At 41.7% G+C, this 24,360-nt stretch overlaps 1 protein-coding gene across 2 annotated transcripts in view; it reads right to left on the bottom strand.

The window, feature by feature from the left end:
- Positions 1 to 4,634: 4,634 nt before the first annotated feature.
- The window catches only part of LOC117512550 (glycogen debranching enzyme-like), a 279,336-nt gene continuing 259,610 nt past the window's right edge, over positions 4,635 to 24,360 (bottom strand). Inside the window, exons 28-33 of one of the 2 annotated variants that reach the window (XM_034172666.1) lie at positions 21,911 to 22,023; positions 18,661 to 18,872; positions 15,568 to 15,665; positions 8,799 to 8,886; positions 8,579 to 8,712; positions 4,635 to 5,024 (exon numbers count right to left, since the gene is read on the bottom strand). In XM_034172666.1, the coding sequence (XP_034028557.1) occupies positions 4,880 to 5,024; positions 8,579 to 8,712; positions 8,799 to 8,886; positions 15,568 to 15,665; positions 18,661 to 18,872; positions 21,911 to 22,023 (790 nt within the window). In that variant the 3' untranslated portion in view covers positions 4,635 to 4,879. Of the gene's footprint in view, positions 5,025 to 8,578; positions 8,713 to 8,798; positions 8,887 to 15,567; positions 15,666 to 18,660; positions 18,873 to 21,910; positions 22,024 to 24,360 lie in introns of those variants that run through there. The other variant, XR_004561327.1, reaches the window with a different exon arrangement.

Raw genomic sequence — 24,360 nt, 5'->3', positions numbered from 1 at the left:
CAAAATCCACAAAGAGGATGTCTTTTCTTGAGTCTGCAGGCTGCTCAAGGTTGCCCAGAAATGCTCCTACTCGATGGAATTTCACATCACGGATAGTGAGCACTGTGGCAAACAATTATGATGCCCTCCTGCTAACTTTTGAGATGATCACTGCAGATAAGTCCATGGATGATGACACATTAGACTGTGCCAATTTCTTTGTGTTTGTTATTGCAGTAGTCATTAAAACCGGAAATTTGTTCTTGAAAATAGCTGTTGTGAGTTAATTTGTGGGATTGTGGGTGTTCTGGACGAAGTTAGTGTTTTCATGGGTGGTGGGGCGGAGGTGGTGGCAATGTTAGTGTGCGTGGGGGGGGGGGGGGGGGCACGCAGGGGGTTTCACCCGGGGAGTAAATCACTCTCGGACCGCCACTGGCATCAGCCAAGCTTGAACCTTCCTGCACATGTGTGAGTTTTTTCACGCCTGTCGGTTGCGTCATTCGCCTGTGAGCACGCTTTGTGGGAGGAGTGGTCCAGCCCCCTCGGCGGATTTTTATTGTCAGGAAAATGGCTGAGCGACTGCCGCTTTGCTGCATCAAAATTTTTTCAGAAACTGTGAGAGACAGCCAGGTGGAAACCATTCGGAAAATTCAGATGGCTTTCGGTGAAGATCTTATGGGCATCACACAGATTAAGGAGCATTACAACCGGATTAAAGATGGCCCACAGCGGCTGAGGGTGCGCCGCGCTTCGAGCGGCCATCGGCAAGCTGAAACGACCAGATCATTTCCAAAGTGAAGGCTGTGTTGATCCGGGACGTCGTCTGACTACCAGAGAAATGGCAAGAGAGGTGGACATAGCACTTTTTCGGCACATTACACTGTTACAGGAGATTATGTAATGAAAGGCGTGTGGCAGAATTCGCACGTCAGGATGGAGCCGCAAAATGGCGCAGAACAAAAAGCACCTCCATGTTGGAAGTCTCACGGGACATACCCAGCTCTTCCACCATTCGGAAGATTCAGACGGCTTTGGGTGGCTTTTCAGTCGAGTGAGTATCCGAGAAATTGTCGAAGATCTGGGCATGTCACATGTCCTGTGAGACCAACACGGAGGTGCTTTCGTTCCACGCCATTACCGGCTCCGTGGCGAATTCCTCCGCTCCTGTTTTCATGACAAAATCTCCTTTAACAGTGGAATGTGCTGGAAAAGTGCTGATGTCCACCTTTTTCTCTGGTAGTCAGACGACGTTCCGGATCAACACAGCATTCAGTTTGGAAATGATCTGGTCGTTTCAGCCTGTCGATCGCCGCTCGGAGCGCGGCGCGCCCTCCGCCATTGTGCGCTGTCTTTAAACCGGCTGTAACACTCCTTAATCTGTGTGATGCCCATAAAATCGTCCCTGAAAGCCATCTGAATTTTCCGAATGGTGTCCACCTGGCTGTCTCTCACAGTTTCTGGAAAAATTTGATGCAGTGCTGCTCCAGCCATTCAGACATTTCCCTCACAATGAAAATCCAACGAGGGGGAGGACCAGTGCTCACTCAAAGCCTGCTCACAGGCGAATGACGCAACCGACAGGCGTGAAAAAACTCACGCATGCGCACGAAGGTTCAAGCTTGGCTGATGCAATCACACGTGATTCAAATCCATAAGGTTTTTGCAAAAAATAAAAAGGTCGGACACTTTTCTAACAGACCTCGACACCATTTTGCATGTGCCAGAAATGCAACACAAAACAAAGAAAAAAAAAACCTTAATGCCTCACTCCCTGTGATGGCTGGGATAGGCTCCAGCCCCCTATGACACTTCATTGGAGGAAACAGGTATCGAAAATGAATAAATGAGTTAATAGATCAAAACAAAATACTAATTTATTTTACATTTTATGTGTTATCCAGCATTAACAAGTCCAGTGTGAAAAAGTAATTGTCCCCAGAGATACGCAGTTTCCAAGTAATCAACTTTAACTGATTCTTGGGCCAAGGTAACAGTGACACACAGGTTGGATTACCATGATGCTTTGCACTGGGTGTTAAATGAAGCCTATTAACATATATGCATGTATACTTGGAAATAATCGCAGACCATCCAAACTATTGTCTCATATATATACAGTAGTGTTCAGAATAATAGTAGTGCTATGTGACTAAAAAGATTAATCCAGGTTTTGAGTATATTTCTTATTGTTACATGGGAAACAAGGTACCAGTAGATTCTCACAAATCCAACAAGACCAAGCATTCATGATATGCACACTCTTAAGGCTATGAAATTGGGCTATTAGTAAAAAAAAAAAGTAGAAAAGGGGGTGTTCACAATAATAGTAGTGTGGCGTTCAGTCAGTGAGTTTGTCAGTTTTGTGGAACAAACAGGTGTGAATCAGGTGTCCCCTATTTAAGGATGAAGCCAGCACCTGTTGAACATGCTTTTCTCTTTGAAAGCCTAAGGAAAATGGGACGTTCAAGACATTGTTCAGAAGAACAGCGTAGTTTGAATAAAAAGTTGATTGGAGAGGGGAAAACATACGCAGGTGCCAAAAATTATAGGCTGTTCATCTACAATGATCGCCAATGCTTTAAAATGGACACAAAAACCAGAGACGCGTGGAAGAAAATGGAAAACAACCATCAAAATGGATAGAGGAATAACCAGAATGGCAAAGGCTCACCCATTGATCAGCTCCCGGATGATCAAAGACAGTCTGGAGTTACCTGTAAGTGCTGTGACAGTTAGAAGACACCTGTGTGAAGCTAATTTATTTGTAAGAATCCCCCGCAAAGTCCCTCTGTTAAATAAAAGACATTTGCAGAAGAGGTTACAATTTGCCAAAGAACACATCAACTGGCCTAAAGAGAAATGGAGGAATATTTTGTGGACTGATGAGAGTAAAATTGTTCTTTTTGGGTCCAAGGGCCGCAGACAGTTTGTGAGACGACCCGCAAACTCTGAATTCAAGCCACAGTTCTCAATGAAGCTAGTGAAGCATGGTGGTGCAAGCATCATGATATGGGCATGTTTCTCCTACTATGGTGTTGGGCCTGTATATCGCATACCATGGATCAGTTTGGATATGTCAAAATACTTGAAGAGGACATGCCCTTGAAATGGGTGTTTCTACAAGACAATGACCCCAAGCACACTAGTAAACCAGCAAAATCTTGGTTCCAAGCCAACAAAATTAATGCCTCACAGATGTGAAGAAATCATGAAAAACTGTGGTTATACAACTAAATACTAGTTTAGTGATTCACAGGATTGCTAAAAAAGCAGTTTGAACATAATAGTTCTGAGTTTGTAGCGTCAACAGCAGATGCTACTATTATTGTGAACACCCCCTTTTCTACTTTTTTTACTAGTAGCCCAATTTCATAGCCTTAACAGTGTGCATATCATGAATGCTTGGTCTTGTTGGATTTGTGAGAATCTACTGAATCTAATGGTACCTTGTTTCCCATGTAACAATAAGAAATATACTCAAAACCTGGATTAATCTTTTTAGTCACACAGCACTATTATTCTGAACACTACTATATATATATATATATATATATATATATATATATATATATATATATATATATATATATATATATATATATATATATATATATATATATATAGGCGGTGGGGGGACAGTTCTTACAATTTTTGAGTAAGATTAATTTGAATTAATTTGTATCCCCACAGAAACATGAAGCAGCATCAATTAAAATCACAATACTGATTCATCACAAGAAAACAGAATGCCATTTCAGTGCTTCCAATCAAACATGCCATATTTATTACACTTGGATTAGTGGCTCCTGTGTTCCACCACAAGAGGACAGTATTACAGTACTACATATTACTACAGTCGGTTTATCTTGTTCACTGAGATATAATGCTGCATTCATGACATCTCGGCAAGTAGGAAATTATTAACTCCAATTCAGACAAAATGATGTGAATATGTAATCAGGTTGGGTTTGTTGCTTAGAAACGCTTCCGGAAAATTAATGCTTCAATTTATTTGACTTGACAACACTTAACTCCAGTCATGGTGTTCTGGCTTTGATGAACTTACTGGGGAAAAAAAGCATTCAAACTGAATTATATGAAATGCATTTTAGCCAGGGTAGCATTGTGGTGTAAATGTGAGTAGCTCTATTGCTTCAAGTGAGAAGGTCCCAGGTTTGTTTTGACCTGGTCATTTCTGTGTGGAATTTGCATGTTCTCCCCATGTTCACGTGGGTTCCCTCTAGGTGCCCCGGATTTCTCCCACTTCTTAAGCTCTGCAGTTTAGGTGAACTGGTGACTCTAAGTTGAATGTGTGAGTGAGTGTGTGAATGTGTTTGTCTTTCTACATGTGCCAGCCCTGTGACACATCCTGTCCAGAGTGTTCCCCCTCTTGACCATTCACTGTTGGGATAGGCTCCACTAATCACCCCCACCACCACCCCCCGGCTTCCACCACATGAAAATGAAAGAATAAATTCCTTTAAATAAATCATTTACTTCTGTATGTGCTTTGTTTTCGCACTCTTTTCTGTTTTAGTGAAGTTGCTAGCATACGTTTTTACAAAGATGTCCGCAATAGCTGACATTAACTACAAATACTAGAAATACACTCATCTGAAACATTTGCTCATACGTTACTGCAGGCAGCCATATTATTTTCTGAGGTGATTAAGTAAGCACCCACTTTTTAGCTCACATTGAGGGTTTTCTGACTTCACTACTGTCTTTAATGCTGCATATACCACATGTTGCTGAGAGGAGCTTAGCAGCTAAACACAATGACTTCTTGGGATAAAAAATTTATCATGAAAATGTCCATGTGACTGTCCCATCTGAGCTACCGTTTCTATCTTTTACTGTTAGTTGATGAAAGAGGCATTGCGTGTCGCCAGGTGGAGGGTCAGTAGTCTTGGTGCTGTAGGGGATCATACAGGTCATACAGGACTTCCAGGACTGTAGCAGCGGATGATGCATGGCTCTCACAGCTAAAGGGACAGTACTGGCCATTCTTGTTGGTCAGTTCAGGGAGACCCTTCCATTGTGACCTGAAAGATGACATCATTGAGAATAATGGTGCCATTTCACACAAAATGATCATTTCAAGCAACATACACTGAACAAAAATATAAATGCAACACTTTTATTTTTGCTCCCATTTTTCATGATCTGAACTCAAAGATATAAAACATTTTCTATAAACACAAAAGACTTATTTCACTCAAATATTGTTCACAAATCTGTCTAAATCTGTGATAGTGAGCAGTTCTCCTTTACCGAGATAATCTTTCCCACCTCACAGGTGTGGCATATCAAGATGCTGATGAGACAGCATGATTACTGCACAGGTGTGCCTTAGGCTGGCCGCAATAAAATGTCACTCTGACACACACAATTCAATTTATTTATTTTATACCCTGCCAAAAGCTGCATCACACAAGTAAGGACTAACCTTACCAACCCCTAGAGCAAGCACACAGCAAACACATGTATGCATGTATACCTGGAAATAATCGCAGACCATCCAAACTATTGAAGACCATTCAGATGAAGGACAACACCCTAGTTTAGCATGAATCATTTTATTAGCATAGGGGTTGGATATGTACAGTAGTGTTCAGAATAATAGTAGCGCTATGTGACTAAAAAGATTAATCCAGGTTTTGAGTATATTTCCTATTCTTACATGGGAAACAAGGTACCATTAGATTCAGTAGATTCTCACAAATCCAACAAGACCAAGCATTCATGATATGCACACTCTTAAGGCTATGAAATTGGGCTATTAGTAAAAAAAAGTAGAAAAGGGGGTGTTCACAATAATAGTAGCATCTGCTGTTGATGCTACAAACTCAAAAGTATTATGTTCAAACTGCTTTGTTAGCGATCCTGTGAATCACTAAACTAGTATTTAGTTGTATAACCACAGTTTTTCATGATTTCTTCACATCTGTGAGGCATTAATTTTGTTGGTTTGGAACCAAGATTTTGCACATTTACTAGTGTGCTTGGGGTCATTGTCTTGTTGAAACACCCATTTCACCCATGTCCTCTTCAGCATAAGGCAACATGACCTCTTCAAGTATTTTGACATATCCAAACTGATCCATGATACCTGGTATGCGATATATAGGCCCAACACCATAGTAGGAGAAACACGCCCATATCATGATGCTTGCACCACCATGCTTCACTGTCTTCACTGTGAACTGTGGCTTGAATTCAGAGTTTGTGGGTCGTCTCACAAACTGTCTGTGGCCCTTGGACCCAAAAAGAACAATTTTACTCTCATCAGTCCACAAAATATTCCTCCATTTCTCTTTAGGGCAGTTGATGTGTTCTTTGGTAAATTGTAACCTCTTCTGCACATGTCTTTTATTTAACAGAGGGACTTTGCGGGAGATTCTTACAAATAAATTAGATTCACACAGGCATCTTCTAACTGTCACAGCACTTACAGGTAATTCCAGACTGTCTTTGATAATCCTGGAGCTGATCAATGGGTGAGCCTTTGCCATTCTGGTTATTCTTCTATCCATTTTGATGGTTGTTTTCCATTTTCTTCCACGTGTCTGTTTTTTTTGTCCATTTTAAAGCATTGGAGATCATTGTAGATGAACAGCTATAATTTTTTGCACCTGCATATAAGTTTTCCCCTCTCCAATCAACTTTTTAATCAAACTACGCTGTTCTTCTGAACAATGTCTTGAACGTCCCATTTTCCTCAGGCTTTCAAAGAGAAAAGCAGGTGCTGGCTTCATCCTTAAATAGGGGACACCTGATTCACACCTGTTTGTTCCACAAAACTGACGAACTCACTGACTGAATGCCACACTACTATTAGCCTTAAGAGTGTGCATATCATGATTTGTGAGAATCTACTGAATCTACTAGTACCTTGTTTCCCATGTAACAATAGGAAATATACTCAAAACCTGGATTAATCTTTTTAGTCACATAGCACTACTATTATTCTGAACAGTACTGTATAAAGGAGGTCCCCGGCCATTGCTCAAGGTTCCTCGTTGCTGTCAGCTTGCTGGAATACCAAACTGCTGGTTGGAAGCTCTCAGCTCCTGGGACCCTCAGAACTTCTGGGTATGATAAAATTCATCCTACTCATTCCGTTATATTCAACTTCTATTACATTTGGTTACATTTAAATTCTGTTTAATAAATCTCTGTGTGGTGGTCTAGCCACTGGCGTAATTGTGTTCAATTTTAAATAACTAGTCAAATCCTTCTTTCAAATCAAATGGATGCACGGGATAAGAGTGACGGGGGTAGGGCAAGGTCACTGGAGACATTTCAGCCGCTCGTACCCGCGATCTAGTTCTTTTGGTCATGACCCCAACCCCCATGACCATAGGTGAGAGTAGGAATGAAGATTGACCAGTAGATTGAGAGCAGTGTTGGATCTGGGGGTATGCATCTTTCCCCCACCACACCAGACAAAAAGAAAAAATAAAACATGCTAAGAAAAAATATGAATAAAATAAAATAAAACAAGAGCAAGTTTTTAAGTTTGATAACCTAATGTTTGCAACAATTTCTTAGTCACTATTTTAAAAAAAAACAACTGAACATATCTCACTGTGTTCAACAATATGAAATATTTTTTTACACCGTATCATCTGTCCATAGAAGTAGGATAAACTTCTATGATCTGCATGATACGATTATAGATTAAAGTTTTTTGTTGTTTTTTTTTTGGGGGGGGGGGGGGGGGGTTGGAGATACCTGGCCAATCTGTCAAACAACCCAAATTAAAGGAGAAATGCTGCTTTTAACAACCGAGACCTCATTTCTGACATAAAACACGGTTATTTGCTCACCAGTATAACTTTGGTGTCATTATTAGTCCATGGTTCAAACGACGTGTTCAGTTCAAATCTGAGGCAAACATTTTTCTTGGATAATTGGTGGATTAGAACTTTTGACATTTCCTGTTTCACTGTGGACTCAAAATTTGGAACTTTCTGTTTCAGTGTAAACTTGCCACTGAGTCCTCACAAGATTCTATGGGATCTCGTCTGTCAATCCAAGTGTTGGCATTTGACATTTTCTGTTTCACTGTGGACTCAAAATTTGGCACTTCCTATTTGGGACTCCCTGTACCATGAGCAAGCTTTGTGCTGCTGCGCGGTGCTTTGCTCGTATTATGCTGTCATTCCTTGAATGAGTGGACTCTGCTCAGTGGATTGTCTAGTGGCAATGAATCAGAAGCTCCCCACCAAAAATGTCTGGATCTACCCCTGCACTGAGGCACATGCTTGCTGGATCACGTGTAAAGAAACATGCCCCATGAACAAAATGTAGGTGATGTTTCACATCTGAGGCGCCCTAAGTAACCACTTGTTTGCCACAAAGTAGTTCCAGCGGTACACAAGGATCCTCTAAACAGACATGAGGCATCTTGTTGTTGATTTAGGTTACTGGTTATCATCCAACTATTACAACCACAGAGTAAGACAAGAAGCACTAGCACCCTGCAGATGAGGACTGTTCTTCTGCAAAGAGATTAATTGCAAACATCTTCTGCCAACCGTTTGTCATATCTGTCAGTCAATGTACATAGAGCTTGGTGAGTAACACTTCTTACCTCTCCAAGTGGACAGAGTGACGAGATAGGATGGTTTTCACCTGACAAACTGTTTCGTCATATGGCTCCTTTCCCAACTGCTTGGCAAAATAGAGTTTGGCACGTAGGAAATACCCTAAAGGCCACAACCATTCCTAAAAAAAAACCCAAAAACAAAGCAGAATTACCACATGGTGGTAGAAAGAAGAAGCACTGTTTAAAGGGGCACAGGTTTGCTAACTGGGCCTTGGTGATAGTTGAAGCCTTTGGCTTGATTGAAGTTTGTGTTATCCAGGCTGTTGTCATAGATACCAGAGTACACCATGTCGCTGCAGGAGAACAACATATTAAAACAATTAGTGCAGTGCCTGTAGGAAGTTTGTATTCCTATAGAAAACAACTGGGAGCTTAAGTTGATTTCTCATGGATGGTCATATAAGGCTGTGTTTGAAGGTGGGATGTACAAAGAGGTGTACTTATGGTATATTATATTATTATTTGAATATAGTATTTCATATTGTTTTAAAAATAAAAAAATAGTTTTATTATCAATTATATGAAAATAAAATGATTCCCATTAAACAGATTAGAAGAGAGTCAGATAAAGTTAAACATAAAGTTAGACATTTAGAATATTTGAAACAGCAAATCAGTATCCCACTTCCTGAACACAGTTTATTAAACTTGAACTCACAGCAAATTTTATTTTAGTCAGCTTATGTACTTCATGAAACGTTATAGAAATTGTGGGAAAATATAAGGGCCCCTTCACACATAGTGCGAATTTTGGGCGAAGTACGCACTTAGTGCACATGACGCAGGAATAAGTAAATAAGTAAACCGTGTAATGTCGTCCCTGCTTCCAATGCCTCGTACACCTGTTGCCACAACTATTTGCGCACACCAGTGGCTGAAAGACAAAGTGTGCGCTGTGCGAACCCATCACACCCTCTCGCGGCAGGTGTCGGCCAGGTTCCAGGTGACACACACGAACATCTAACACCACTCACATGGCACTTAGAAAATGTGTGGCCAGTCGCATTCTTCACACGAGAGCAGACTGCAGGCGGCCAATGTTGTACTGCTGTGAAATTTGTCTAAGTTCCACAAAAGTGAGGCTTTGGTGTGTGAGCTGAGAACTGACAGAAGCAGCTGTGGTGATCTGTCATTCTGGACATCCCAGCAAGGCAACACCTACTGTGTTTGGACGGACATGAACTAAAACCTGTCTACTGCGTGTGTCTGATTGCTGTACTTAAGTGGATATAAATAAAAACATATATCACCGTGGCAACAAGCTGCAGCGAGCGAGCACGTGCACAGAGCGGACAATGACAGCCTGCCAGGTTGAAACCGCCATCAGATCAGAACACACAGCAGGCGATCTGACCATCACGTCACCCACGTGAGCTCTGTTCCACATGATGCAGTGTCTGTGCTGCGGCGTGCCATCCACAAGACACACGTGTGGGGCAGAACACGAGCGGCCAACTGTACGCACCAGACCAGTAGTTGTGGACATCAGCACACACTGCTTCTCATTCATGTCATTTCATGACTGTATGTCTGTGACCATGAGTCATCACCAGAGGAACAGACGGATCATATTTGTATTGTTCGCTCGATAAATGCGGTGGTTTTACATGGTGTGTGATTTAATTTATTTTTTTGTGTGTGATACTTCCATGTCCTTCCTGATATTAGTCTGTGTCCCGTGGGTGGTATGTTTTTTCTTTTTTTATTCCACATGAGCGGCGTGATGTGGTCCTACAGGTACCGGCTGGTTTTATTTTTTATTTATTCCACATGAGCGGCGTGATCATGTGGTGCACCTTGCATTGTTCCTGCTTGACAGACACCATGGCGTGCACGAACTGTCGCACCGAGCTCGTGCACACCTGCCTGCCAGCACAATGTTTTGAACCGTTTCACGCTGTTTTGCTGTTTTCGACCAGATGTCGACCAAACTTCACACTATGTGTGAAGGGCCCCTTAGATTTTATTCAGCTTATGTACTTACTGAAACGTACAAATAGTGGAAAATGTGTTGGTGTTATTTTATCTAACGTCTCATCATTGTTGTCAAATTACACTCAGTCGCAAGGAACACTGACAGCATGCCTTTCACAGGAAAAGTAGTTGCTGAGATGTTGGCATTAAATGTTTTATTGTAAAACGGTGCGAGCACCACAAACTATCTGATGTTGTTTAACTTTGCTACCAGTTACAACAGTGAGCCACACCATCTTGGAAGTATGAATGTTAATCAAAATAAAGGTTTCAAAATAAAAGTTTTGAAAATTAATCCCAAAAAGTTTCATAATAAAGGATGCACATCATCGTGCCATGCAAAAACTAAGGTCGATCTGACAAACAGCCAGAGCGATATGCAAGCCACATACCCACACACAGATGTTGCTTGCTTTATAAATAGATTAACAGGATGCTCTATTTCAAGCCTCTGAGGTCAAGGGGTATTTGCTAGATTTTATAATACTTTACAATACTTTGATGTTTTAAGTATAATGCCCATGTGTTGCACATCAAAATGTTCAAAACAACCCCAGTTTTCAAAGGATGTGTCACATATTTGTCAAGAACACTACATGTTGAAATATTTTAGCTCTAAATCTGAATAAATGAAATGACTTTTTAGAAATTCTTCAAATATTTATTGTGAATACACCCTTATTCATGTTTTGGTGCTAGGAATGGGTTCACCAAAGTCTCACAAAAGTAGTGTACAGTCCATCTAGAAAGTATTCACAGCACTTCGCTTTTTCCAGATTTCGTTATGTTGCAGCCTTATTCCAAACTGTAGTAAATTCATTTTTCCTCAAAATTGTACTTACAACACCCCATAATGACATGAAAAAAAACATTTTTAAATTTTTGCAGATTTATTAAAAATAAAAAAACTAAAATTACATGTACATAAGTAATCACACCCTTTGCAAAATACTTTGTTGATGCACCTTTGGCAGCAATTACAGCCTCAAGTCTTCTTGAATATGATGGCACAAGCTTAGAGCATCTGTCTTTTGCCCATTCCTCTTTGCAGCACTTCTCAAACTCACATGATGCTGCCACCACCATCCTTCACTGTAGAGATGGTGCCTGGTTTCCCCCAAACATGACGCCTGGCTTTCATTCCAAAGAGGTATATCTTTGTATCATCAGACCAGAGAATTTTGTCTCTCGTGGTCTGAGAATCCTTCAGGTGCCTTTTTGCAAACTCCAGGTGGGCTGCCATGTGCCTTTTACTAAGGAGTGGCTTCCATCTGGCCACTCTACCATACAGGCCTGATATGCTATAGCAGTGGTATATAAGTGTAATAAAGGTTTACAATCAGAAATAAGAAAGGAAAAAGTAAAGTGAAAAATAATTTTCCACACACATTTATTCAAAACACACAGCAAACTACAATAAACAACTGTTTTGACACTTTATAAAGGTAATTTGAGGTCTTGTGTGAAAGACTGTACAACAAAAAGGTTGCCTTCTTGCTCTCGGTCAAGACAGTCGCATTTTTCCTCCCTCCTCCCTCCTTATCTTTCCTGCTTCTGTAGCGTGTTGTCTGTGAGGCTGCCAGCTCTGCTCTTCTGGAAAATGGCAAAATGGATCTGATCAAGTGGTCTCTGAGTGCAATTGACACTATTTTTTCTACAAGACACTCGGGAGCGGAGGACCCGACCTGTCCTGCCGGGACACATGTGGCTGGGTACGTGATGGATAGTTGGAAGAGGTGGCAAGTCATGTGCCTGTACACGTTGTCTGTGGAGGACGTTGAAAATGTCTACTTATTTGGAGCTGTGGTGACCGGGTTTCTGCTGTGTGGAGCGGCCATAGCACTTGTTTACCAGAAAATTAAGAAGGTGGAAGCGGCACTAATTGGCCCGTCCAGGCTGCCCCACATGATTGATGACTGATTCAATTGGAAGGGCAGTGTCAGCTCAGTCGGCGAGTGTTAACCGCACGTTGGAATCCATCTCGGGGAGAATGGCTGCACTGGAAAACTGCTTTGATCAGTAATGGTCAGTAATGACCACATCTCCTCTTCTCTATTCAGATGTATTGGAAGCCACTCTGTTTCAGACTGTGGAATCTTTCAGGCGTCTGCTAATCTAGATATCTATTTGGTTCCCAAACACCAGCTGCTCTTCAAGGCCGCTGGGATAAAATCCTCCTCCGAAGAACACTTTTGATGCCTCACTTCCTTGTCTTCCCCGCCTCTTTGTCTTATCCCAGTCCTGAGATGTTGACTGTGGGACCTTGAGGACTGATTCAGGACTGGGAGCCCCCCTCCCCCCCAGGATGGACAGATAAGGCTGTTGATGGTGCCAAGGGCGGCCTTCCGGGCTGTCTGTCTGAACACATTCAAGTCTCGGCTGTCGTCTGTTTTTGTGTGATTGTCACTGTTATCTGTGCGATGGGTTTTTTTTTCTTCAGGGCTGCTGCGTGGTTCAACGCAGCAGCACTGGAGGTTTTTCTTCCCAATTTTTACCTTGTGTGTGCTTTTGTGTTCATGTACCGGGCTGGCTTATGTGTGTTGTGTGTGTTATGTGTGTGTTGTCTGTTTGTCATGAGGCTGGTCAAGGTTTGCTCAGCCCTGCTCATGACCTAAGGCAGGGATGTACATCTGGAGCTGTTCCCCGGGCGCCAAAAAGGCGACCTCTGCTCCTAACTGGCAATTAGGATGGGTAAAATGCAGTAAACACATTTCATTGTGCAGGGAACATGTTCCTATGTGCATATGACAATAAAATTCTTTTGAATCCTTTTTTTAAAATCCAAACAATAAACACAAATGCACATTTTGAACAATATATACAAAATGGTCTATGCGTTTTGTTTGTCTTCATCTCAAAGCAGTTTCTGTTTCCTATTACACAAAGGTCACATCACAAACTTGTACTTCTATGAAGTTGACTGTGTGTTTGTTCTCTCCTGCTCTGAAAGCAACTTTCACAGTTTGGGGCCCATTTACACTCTGAGGAGCAGCCCCTCCTCCTCACTCCATTGATATGGTAAACAGTGCTTTATGCTGAAGCAAGAGAGCTTGCCACAGGCTTATCCAATAACATTCACAGGCAAACTAGTGGAGCAATCCTGATACTCACACACTCTTTGTTTGAGCACATGAGATCGTCATCAGAGGCCCTCCGTCTTCTCACTTTCACTGATCGCTGTGCGCAATGGCGCAGGGCGCATTGGAGCCAGCAGTCAGGGGGCTATTCAAACAGGCCAACTAGTAACACATCACTCCTAAAAACAATCTTTGGTTTATCACGTGAGGAAAATCTGCCCTACGATTGGATTTTGGAAACCATGTGACGGTGAACCAATTACATGTCATCACACAGCTTCTATGAGGAGTACAAAGATGGTGGATGGCTGGCTCGAAAGTCCACAGAGTTAACTTTTCAGCAAAAGAAAAAAAATAAGTACATTTCTATCTCATATCATTAAAAAGTTATTTATAATTTAGTAAAACTTGGTCTCAGCCGTCGTATACGACGGCGTCGGCCCCAGACGATTAAGAAGCCCTCCTATTCTGCACTCTACCTGTATTAATTGCACCTATTTGAACTTGTTACCTGTATAAAAGACACCTGTCCACACACTGAATCAATCACACTCCAACCTTTCCACTATGGACAAGACCAAAGACCTGTCTGAGGACACCAGGGACAAAATTGTAGACCTGCACAGGACTGGGATGGGCTACAGGACGACAGGCAAGCAGCTTGGTGAAAAGGCAACAACTGTTGGCGTAGTGATTAGAAAACGAAATAAACACAAGATGACTGTCAGTCTTCCTCTGTCTGGGGCTCCATGCAAGATCTTGCCTCATGGGGTAAGGATGATTTTGAGAAAGCCCAGAACTACATGGGAGGACCTGGTGAATGACCCATAGAGAGCTGGGACCACAGTTACATTAGTAACACACTACGCCGTCATGGTTTAAAATCCTGCAGGGCACAAGGGCTCAAGCCAGAATATGTCCAGGCCTGTTTGAAGTTCATCAGTGACCATCTGGATGATCCCCAGAGGAGGTGTGGGAGAAGGTTATGTGGTCAGATGAGACCAAAATAGAGCTTTTTGGCATTGTTCAAATGACCATTCGTATGGCATTCATGCCATCCATGCTCTTGTGTGACAAGGGTATAATATTTGGCATTTCATCTTAAATTTAGAATGTGAGTGACATATCAAATTGACAGAACAGAGCTGAGGAGTGAACTGGGAAATATTTTTAAAACTGGGTAATTTGACATGGAATGCAGAGACATCCTGGATGAAAACCTGGTCAGAGCGCTGTTCACCTCAGACTGGGGCATCTGTTCATCTTTCACTAGGACAAAGACCATAAGCACACAGCCAAGATATCAACATAGTGGCTTCAGGACAACTCTGTGAATGTCCTTGAGTGACCCAGCCAGAGACCAGACCTAAATCCAATTGAACATCTCTGGAGAGATCTGAAAATGGCTGTGCACCACCGCTCCTCATCCAACCCGATGGAGCTCGAGAGGTGCTGCAAAGAGGAATGGACAAAACTGCCCATAGATAGGTGCACCAAGCTTGTGGCATCATATTCAAGAAGACTTGAGGCTGTAATTGCTGCCAAATGTGCATCAACAAAGTATTGAGCAAAGGGTGTAAATACTTATGTAAATGTGATTTCTTAATTATTTAGTTAAAAAAATACAAAAAATTCAAAAAACGTTTTTCATGTTGTCATTATGAGGTGCTGTGAATAGAATTTTGAGGGGAAAAAATGTAATTACTTCCATTCTGGAATAAGGCTATAGCATCACAAAATGTGGAAAAAGTGCAGCACTGTGAATACTTATCGGATGCACCGTAAGCCTATAGAAGATTTGTTTCCAAGCTTTTATTTCCCAAACACCTTTCCCCCAGAACACTATGTGTACTGCTGTTCTGCTAAAGAAAATAGATCAATCTGTCTGTCAGACAGACACCTGCATTCAAACAAAAAACTTACTCAGGGTCTAAAGTCTTCATCCCCAGAGGCCCAAGGAGCTTCTTCTCAACTACCTCCAGAGCCACCCATGCTCTCTGTATGGTGAACAGCTCTGGAGCCTACACACACAATTATATTTGTTGTTTCAATATTGTCACACAGTGTTTTAATCATTTGTTACTTCAGGCTGGCACATCAATGTTGTTGAAGCTTGTTCGACATTAACATCTTTTCCATTATGTTTTCTCTCTCTCTCTCATATATATATATATATATACACACACACAACCACTAATCCGCAAACTGAAAAGTTAACTTTTATAATGCTAAACCAATAAACCACTAATTTTTTAGAGGAAGTTACAGCTAATCGCTAACCGCTAACTTTTAGTATTGACTCGGTACACTGTTGGCTACTGATAAGCCAGTGTTGAGTTTAAGTACTGCAAGAGCTTCTGAGTAAACTCAAAGGCGACCACAAACCCAAAATAAACAATGAGCCAGAGCTTTTGTTTTTATGCACCCTGCCCGCTGCTGCAAAGTAGTCTCACTTTCTTTTCACAAACAACAATGCAGACAGTGGCAGAGGAGATCAAACGTAAGGCACTTTTCACTCATGGTTTCATTTATAAACAAAACTAATTCCAGACAGTTTGCAGGGTTGCCAACTCTCATGCATCTGGCATGACACTCATGCTTTCAGCATCAATCTCACGCTGTCACGCACAAGCACAAAATGTCACGACAAAATAAACATTTCTCCCGTTAATTTTCTGTTGATGACTAGATTAGCGTAGACCAGACCACAGTGCATTGTTTCTTAATGAAAGTAGAGGGGTTTAAGGCGCACACCCGAAACAACTGTTAACATCTGCTTACAACATTCTCACTGCAGTATTCTGATTGTTGATTCACTGAAAACCTGTCACCTGATACGTGAGCTGCGTGTGAAGAGTTCAGAGAGAGTTTGAGCATAGCTTTGAAGCTTATGGTTCTGAGTCAGCCACTGATGCTTGATAGAAAATTTTGGATGATAAGGTAAGCCGATAAATAGCCTAACAAATTGAATAATCTATTGCCTAACAAAATGGGGGCCCCTGTCACTACAGACATAGCCTAATCAGTCTAATTGTGTGTTGAGACAGTAGACTAATTTAAAGGGTATGTGTCCTAGTTTGCAAATATTCATGGTTGTAAGTCTATCCCTGCACATGCACAAAAAAATTGTCGTCGCTGGTGTATTTTATTGCTAATTATTAGTGATGGAGAAACAGGCATAATTTGAACCACTGAATCAATATGAAGCAACTGTGTTGAAATTGTTGCTTCGAAGCATTTGATAAATGAAATATGGCCACATCTGCTGGCCATTCTTTAACATAGCACTTCCACGGAACAATGAAACAGGCATTGTTATGTATGTTAAATAATAAGGGTTCTATGTGCACCTTGAAATTTTGCATGATATAATCATTTAAAGACATTAATAATATATATATTGTGATATTCATGGACACAATATCAAGGCGTAGCTGTGGGGAGGAGGATTTCCGGTTTGGTGGGCTCAGGGTCTCATCACTGCTTTTTGCAGAGGATGTGGTCCTGTTGGCTTCATCGCCCGGTGACCTCCAACACTCACTGGATTGGTTCGCAGATGAGTGTGAAGCGGCTGGGATGAGGATCAGCACCTCTAAATCTGAGGCCGTGGTTCTCAGCAGGAAACCGATGGATTGCCTACTCCGGGTAGCGGCCTTGCCCCAAGTGCAGGAGTTCAAGTACCTTGGGGTCTTGTTCATGAGTGAGGGGACAATGGAGTGTGAGACTGGCCGGAGAATCGGCGTAGCAGGGGGCGGTACTGTATTCGCTCTACCCTACAGTTGTGACGAAAAGGGAGCTGACCCAAAAGGCAAAGCTCTCGATCTACTGGTCAATCTTTGTTCCTACTCTCACCTATGGTCATGACCGAAAGAACTAGATCGCGGGTACAAGTGGCCAAAATGGGCTTGCTCAGGAGGGTGGCTGGTGTCTCCCTTAGAGATAGGGTGAGAAGTTCTGTCATCCGTGGGGAGCTCAGATTAGACTCGCTGCTCTTTTGCATTGAAAGGAGCCAGCTGAAGTGGTTCGGACATCTGGTAAGGATGCCTCCTGGATGCCTCCCTAGGGAGGTATTCCAGGCACGTCCATCTGGGAGGAGACCCCGGGGAAGATGCAGGACTAGGTGGAGAGATGATATCTCCACACTGGCCTGGGAATGCCTTGGGATCCCCCAGTCAGAGGTGGTCAATGTGGCATGGGAAAGGGAAGTCTGGGGTCCCCTGCTGGAGCTGTTGCCCCTGTGACCTGAACCCGGAAAAATGAAGATGAGTGATGAGTGAGAGTGAATAATAGAAATAATATTTTTATGATTGTGCCATCAACTAGGGACTATTATGACCATAACTGAACAAAATGAAGGGGATTTGGGAGCTTCTCAGGTTTTTATTTAAAAACAAGATCATTTCAGCGGTGTTAGGCTGGAGTCTGTTCCTCTTCTCTCCAGAAGTTGCTGACATATGAAGACAGATTTTGTCCAGCTTCTAAAGAGTTGGATAAACAGCTGCCTTCATCCTTCCTATCTCTCCTTGCAAATTCACTGCAGAAAATGGTTCTGGGGAGCATTAGCTTGGCTAAATCCCTTCGTCCTCCATACTCCCCAACCAGGGCCCTCTTGAACCCCAGCCATTTTTCTTTGTTTGACTTCAGCAAGGTGAGCTTGCTGAAATATTTGTAAACAAAGACTGTTTTTTTTTTTTTTTTTTTTTTAATTAGGGTCAGGGTTACCAAAAAACTTTGACAAGCTCACAATGCTGGCGCAGAGTCTCACTCCAGCTGAAGTTCCAAAGTTGGCATATATATATATATATATATATATATATATATATATATATATATATATATATATATATATATATATATATATATATATATATATATAGGAACAGGAATGCGTAGACAATTCAAGTCTGATTGTCTGTTGAATCAAAAGTGACGGGAGCAGAATAATTTTATTTACATTACCTATTGTGACTATGTCATCTAACAAAAAAAAAAACCACCACAGGTTTAGATACGTACCACCACCATGGCGATGGGGAAGTTAGGTCTCAGCTGGTAGTCACACCAGGAGCTGGAAGCACCCACGCTGTCTTTGTAGATGCTCCTCTTGTGCACCAGCTCTGGATGGTTATCTTCAGGGTCTTGAGGATCGTGGAAAATGTAGAATTTCTTCTCAAAATTCTCCTGGATCTTTTGATCCCATTCAACATATGATACAGAATGAGTGTTCCCTGAAATAACAATAATTTAAAAAATTATATATATATATATATATATATATATATATATATATATATATATATATATATATATATACAGTAAATTATTCACATATGTACGCAAACTCTGACCCATGTGTAGAAGAAGATGAGGGTTTAAATGTGAGTGGCAGCATTCCGCATATAATGATGCCATATGCTAGTGTGTCGTAACTCAGAAATTCAATTCCGCTTAATAGCACAGGTCATGTATACATTCATATACTGTAGCATTTTAACAAAAAAAAAAAAACTGGCATTGTAAATTGTGATACTAAGCCACAAGTATTCCAGACTGAGTGTTCAGTTGTTAAATATATAAGCTGACCCAGATCATATGTGAATCCACATGTTTCATATGATATCAGCATACCACGGCTGCTGAAATCTATATTACAATAGCCAAGTGGCCTGTGTATGTGCATGTGTATGGCTTCAATCATGCAAAACCCGGAAAGAGATGACATTTTCCGTTTGGTATGCTTATGTATTTTGGGTCAAGGATGAACGTTGCAAAAATTAAAAGTTGATAGGACAAATATTTTTGGGGAAATTAGCCCAAAACCAATAAACAATGGATGCTTTGCTGCAATGCATCATGGGAGTTCAGGGTTTTGAGGTTTTAAATGTTGTTATTGTGGTTTATGTTAGTTTAACAGTGTTGATAGTGTTTTTGTAGGTCAATTGGTTTTCTCAGTTTAGATAAGTCTCATTTTGTTATTACCATGTTTTACTTAAGTTTCGTGTTGGTACACAGTGAAATCATCAGTGTAAAACTAACACTGACAGTGCTAAATTAACACTGTCAGTGTACATATGGTCCCACTCTGGCCAGAGTGGGACCATATGTTCACTGTCAGTGTCCATTTAACACTGGTGATTTTACTGTGTACCATGAGTGAAATGTTCAGTGCGTGCATGTGTGCAACTTCGATCAGGGACAAAAGGAACACTGATAGGACTAATAGTTTTGAAGAAGCTATAAATATAAACTAACATTGATAATTACATTTTGGACTCACGCCTTTCCAGCAGGGGGCAGTAAATCATCTTTATACTAAAAGCATGAGTGTAAGTGCATATAATTGTAAATACTTTAAAAATACATGGATGACACAAGAATGTGAAAACACTTATTTCCATTGTGGTCCATTTAAAAATCATATGACAAAATATAAGTAATAATCAAATAAAAATAATATTGATAAAAATAATAACAAGCGCAAACACAGATTTCTGACATCTACCAATCCAGATGTGGATCATCTCCAAAATTCACTGGAGTCCTCCATTCCCTAATATCTATTTGTGGTGGAAATTTGCAGAGAATCTCTGAAGTAGTTTTGACGTCATCTTTCAAAGACCATAAAAAGTGAAATCTTGATCCAGAATCCATAATCCAGATCCCCTCCCAAATTCAGTGTAGTCTTCCATGGCCCACTATGTATCTGTGCTGCAAATTAGGTGAGGATCCGTGAAGTAGTTTGGATGTAACCCTTCAAAGCCTATATAAAGTGCAACTTGATCCAGAATCCAGATCCTGATCACCTCCAAAATTAATTTGCAGGGCATGTCAAATGCAGGTCGGGCATATCGCGACGCAGTCGAGGCACAGAATCATTGGCCACGTTGAACCCTGGCTGAATGGCGCAATCGAAGCAGCCTTCGCACAACTGGCCAGATGACGCCAATTGGTTTGTGAGTGCCCATTTGACCACTCTTGGCCAGAGTCGGCCAGAGTCCAGGTGCCACCCACGAACACCCAACACCACTCGCGGGCAGTTAGAAAATGTGGGGCCATTCACGCAGCCAGCACAAAAGTAGACTGCAGGCGACCACTTTTGAGCTGGCTGTGCGAATGGCCCCACATTTCCTAAGCACTCTGTGAGTGTGCCATTACTGAGCAACACAAATGGCATGTGAGTGTGCCATTGCCCCCCATCCGAGCAACACAAATGGTGTGCAAGTCTGTGTGTGCTCCCCCAGAACAAATTACTTGCGAGTGTGTGCTGTGTGCCCCCCCAACATAAATTACGTGTGAGTGTGCGGTGTGCTCCCCCCAGCAACACAGATGGCATGTGAGTGTGTTGTTCCCCCGTCACTACCCCACACCACAAGCCTATAGTCGAGGAGCAGCTGAGATAATGAAGGCTCGAACGGTGGCTGCAGTGCAGTGAGATCACTGTCAGCGCAACACGCACAGCTTGATGGATCTTATGTCCATGATGGAACAACTGTCAGCTATGGAACACCATGTCATATCCAGCATGTCCCGCTGGAGGTGGATTCACCAGCCAGCAGCAATCTCACACCACCACAACAGAGATAAAAATAAAAGTATGGCCTCTTCACACCTCACAAACCCTAAGATGAAGCTCATACGTCACAGCAGTTAAGACAAACACCCCTCAGAGTTTGGTTAGTAGAACCTTTGACCAGTTATACAGCTTCATGGTGGTGTGGCACAGAGAAGGTTTTTCTTAAACAGAAGACATCTTTTTATATGAAAATCCTTCTTCATGTGCATTTGATATGAGAGGAACTGTCCATGGTAAAGCAACTGCCTGGCCCGTGTGGATCAATTTAATGGGACTTTGTGAGTCAGCTGTCCTTGTTCATGTTGTGCAAAAGCGATTGTTTGATAACTGTGGAAGGAGAAGATAATGCAAGTGACAGCCAAAGGAGATCAGCCAACAAAGATCTCTGTAGTTCACCATTTTATTGTACCATTGCATAAGCTCCAAAAATAATATTTGGCAGGCTATAATCAGAGGTGGGTAATCCCAGCTTTAGTGAGTAAAAGTCTGGCCGTGTATTGTCTCTACCTGTGCACCTTAAACAGGTGATTTCACTAATTAGCTTATCTACCTGCCTGAAGAGTTGAACTAATTAGGCTCAGCTGGTTTAATGGGTGGATGGAACAAATATGTGGTTGGCCTTTTAATCACTGAGGCTAGGGTTTTCCACTTCTGGCATGAATGTTTGTTTTTGAGACAAACTACTGACTGTACCTTTGTGGCATATGGTGACTTCTGCATAGGGAAAGTGACCATCCTTATGGAGGTTGACTAACCAACGCAGAGTTGACTTACAGAGGCCCACTATCTCCACAGCAGAGCCATCCCTGGATCACAACCACAAAATTAGACTAAATTAGACAGGTCATGTAGAAATGATTGCTCATGTATGACAATGTACATATTATTAATATGTATATGTCGCGGAAGCTCTTCAGCATCTCACCATGTCATTTAGGTCCTTCAGACTTTTTTTTTTGAGTAAATGCTTCAGGGGAGCATTAGCATGGCTAAAACATTTCAGACCCCTGCCTTTTTAAACATTTTTCTTTATTTGCCTCACATGCCTGGAAGCTCCTCACCATCTTACCATGTCATTTAGGTCCTTCAGACTTTTTTCAGTAAAATAGTTCTTGGGAGCATGAGCATGACTAAAACCTTTCAGCTTCTGGGACCCTCCGCCTTTTTAAACATTTTTCTTTTTTTGCCTTCAGCTTCTGGGGGAGCTCCACCCCACAGACACCCCTAATTACAGCCCTCTTACCCCCTTGCCACTTTAAGCATTGTTTTAATGTAGATGTAAATTAATATTCAAAGTTTTCAGCTATTTGACAGTAGGGCTGTACAATATGGCCAAATTATCGTATCTCAATATTGTCATATCAATATGATATACGATATGCCTATGATTTCACACAATGTGCAACAACACTGAAAATTAAACATTCTTAAACAAAACAGTAATAATAATACCACACTCATTCTGCACGCATCACAAGGTTAGGATCCAGTGCCCTCCAGAAGTATTGGAACCACTATTGGGAGTACTGTCATCATTTTTATTGCCACTTTTTTTAGACAACTCAGGGGATGGAAGCATGAACATTTCCAAGTCACTGAATATGTCTTGGACTTGATTTGAAGTTTCTTTCACCAAAACATCAAATCTGGATTGCATCTCAGATGTACTTTCTGGCAAATTGTACCTGAATGTTCAGGTCTTCTTTTTAAGAACATCCTCCTCTACACCACTTCATCAGGAAGCTGGATTTTATATTTTTAATTCATGTATATCAAGTTGTAGGCATTTACTTTCAGTTTGTTTAAGGAAGATAACTTTAGATTTATTTATTTAATTGTATTTGAAACTGCATAAACAAATTAAAATGTGTGAAATGCCAAGTGTTCCAATACTTTTGAGTACAGTTGAGAAACACTATGTGGCATGTGTATTTTTCACTATTTGTCACTCAGAGAGGAAAATTAAGAGGTTATTTAAGTCCTCCAGACAGCAAAACTAAGAGGTTATTTAATCAACAGCTGCCTGCTCATTTAAAAATCACTGGAGACACACAAATATATAAGACAACCCGAATTAAAGGAGAAATGCCACTTTTAACAACATGGACCTCATTTCTGGCATAAAATATGACCATGTACTCAACAATATAACTTTGGTGTCATCATTAGTGGTTCTGCACAAATGATGCTTGCTTGCCTCTACTGGTGGTTGGCTCTCACTGTGGTATTGTATCACTTCCTGTTCCGGAGCACAGCGGTGTTTTTCTGTATCTGTTAGCTGTTTAATCTGCGCAGTTAGATTGATCTAGTTATCTAGATTACGATTTGTTTCACAGTGTAATCTTTACGTGCCTTAACTAAAGCACTCCCTCTGCCGAATCACCTCTAAATTATTTACACATTATTCACTTTGCGTGTTTTTAGGAATCCGCTAGCTTAGCGTAGCTACTAGCTCTTAGCCGATTTAGCATGGCGGCTTCTCCTGTCTCTCCCGCACTTTTCTGCTCTGGGTGTGAAATGTTTAGTTATTCCTCGGCCTCCTTTAGCAGTAACGGTACTTGTAATAAGTGTAGCTTATTCGTAGCTTTGGAGGCCAGGCTGGGCAAATTGGAGACTCGGCTCTACACCGTGGAAAATTCTACAGCTAGCCAGGCCCCTGTAGTCGGTGCGGACCAAGGTAACTTAGCCGCCGTTAGTTACCCCCTGGCAGATCCCGAGCAGCCGGGAAAGCAGGCTGATTGGGTGACTGTGAGGAGGAAGCGTAGCCCTAAACAGAAGCCCCGTGTACACCGCCAACCCGTTCACATCTCTAACCGTTTTTCCCCACTCGACGACACACCCGCCGAGGATCAAACTCTGGTTATTGGCGACTCTGTTTTGCGAAATGTGAAGTTAGCGACACCAGCAACCATAGTCAATTGTCTTCAGGGGGCCAGAGCAGGCGACATTGAAGGAAATTTGAAACTGCTGGCTAAGGCTAAGCGTAAATTTGGTAAGACTGTAATTCACGTCGGCAGTAATGACACCCGGTTACGCCAATCGGAGGTCACTAAAATTAACATTAAATCGGTGTGTAACTTTGCAAAAACAATGTCGGACTCTGTAGTTTTCTCTGGGCCCCTCCCCAATCAGACCGGGAGTGA

Source organism: Thalassophryne amazonica, chromosome 1, assembly GCF_902500255.1.
Source record: "Thalassophryne amazonica chromosome 1, fThaAma1.1, whole genome shotgun sequence".
NCBI lineage: Eukaryota > Metazoa > Chordata > Actinopteri > Batrachoidiformes > Batrachoididae > Thalassophryne > Thalassophryne amazonica.
This window is presented reverse-complemented; position numbering and strand designations above follow the sequence as displayed.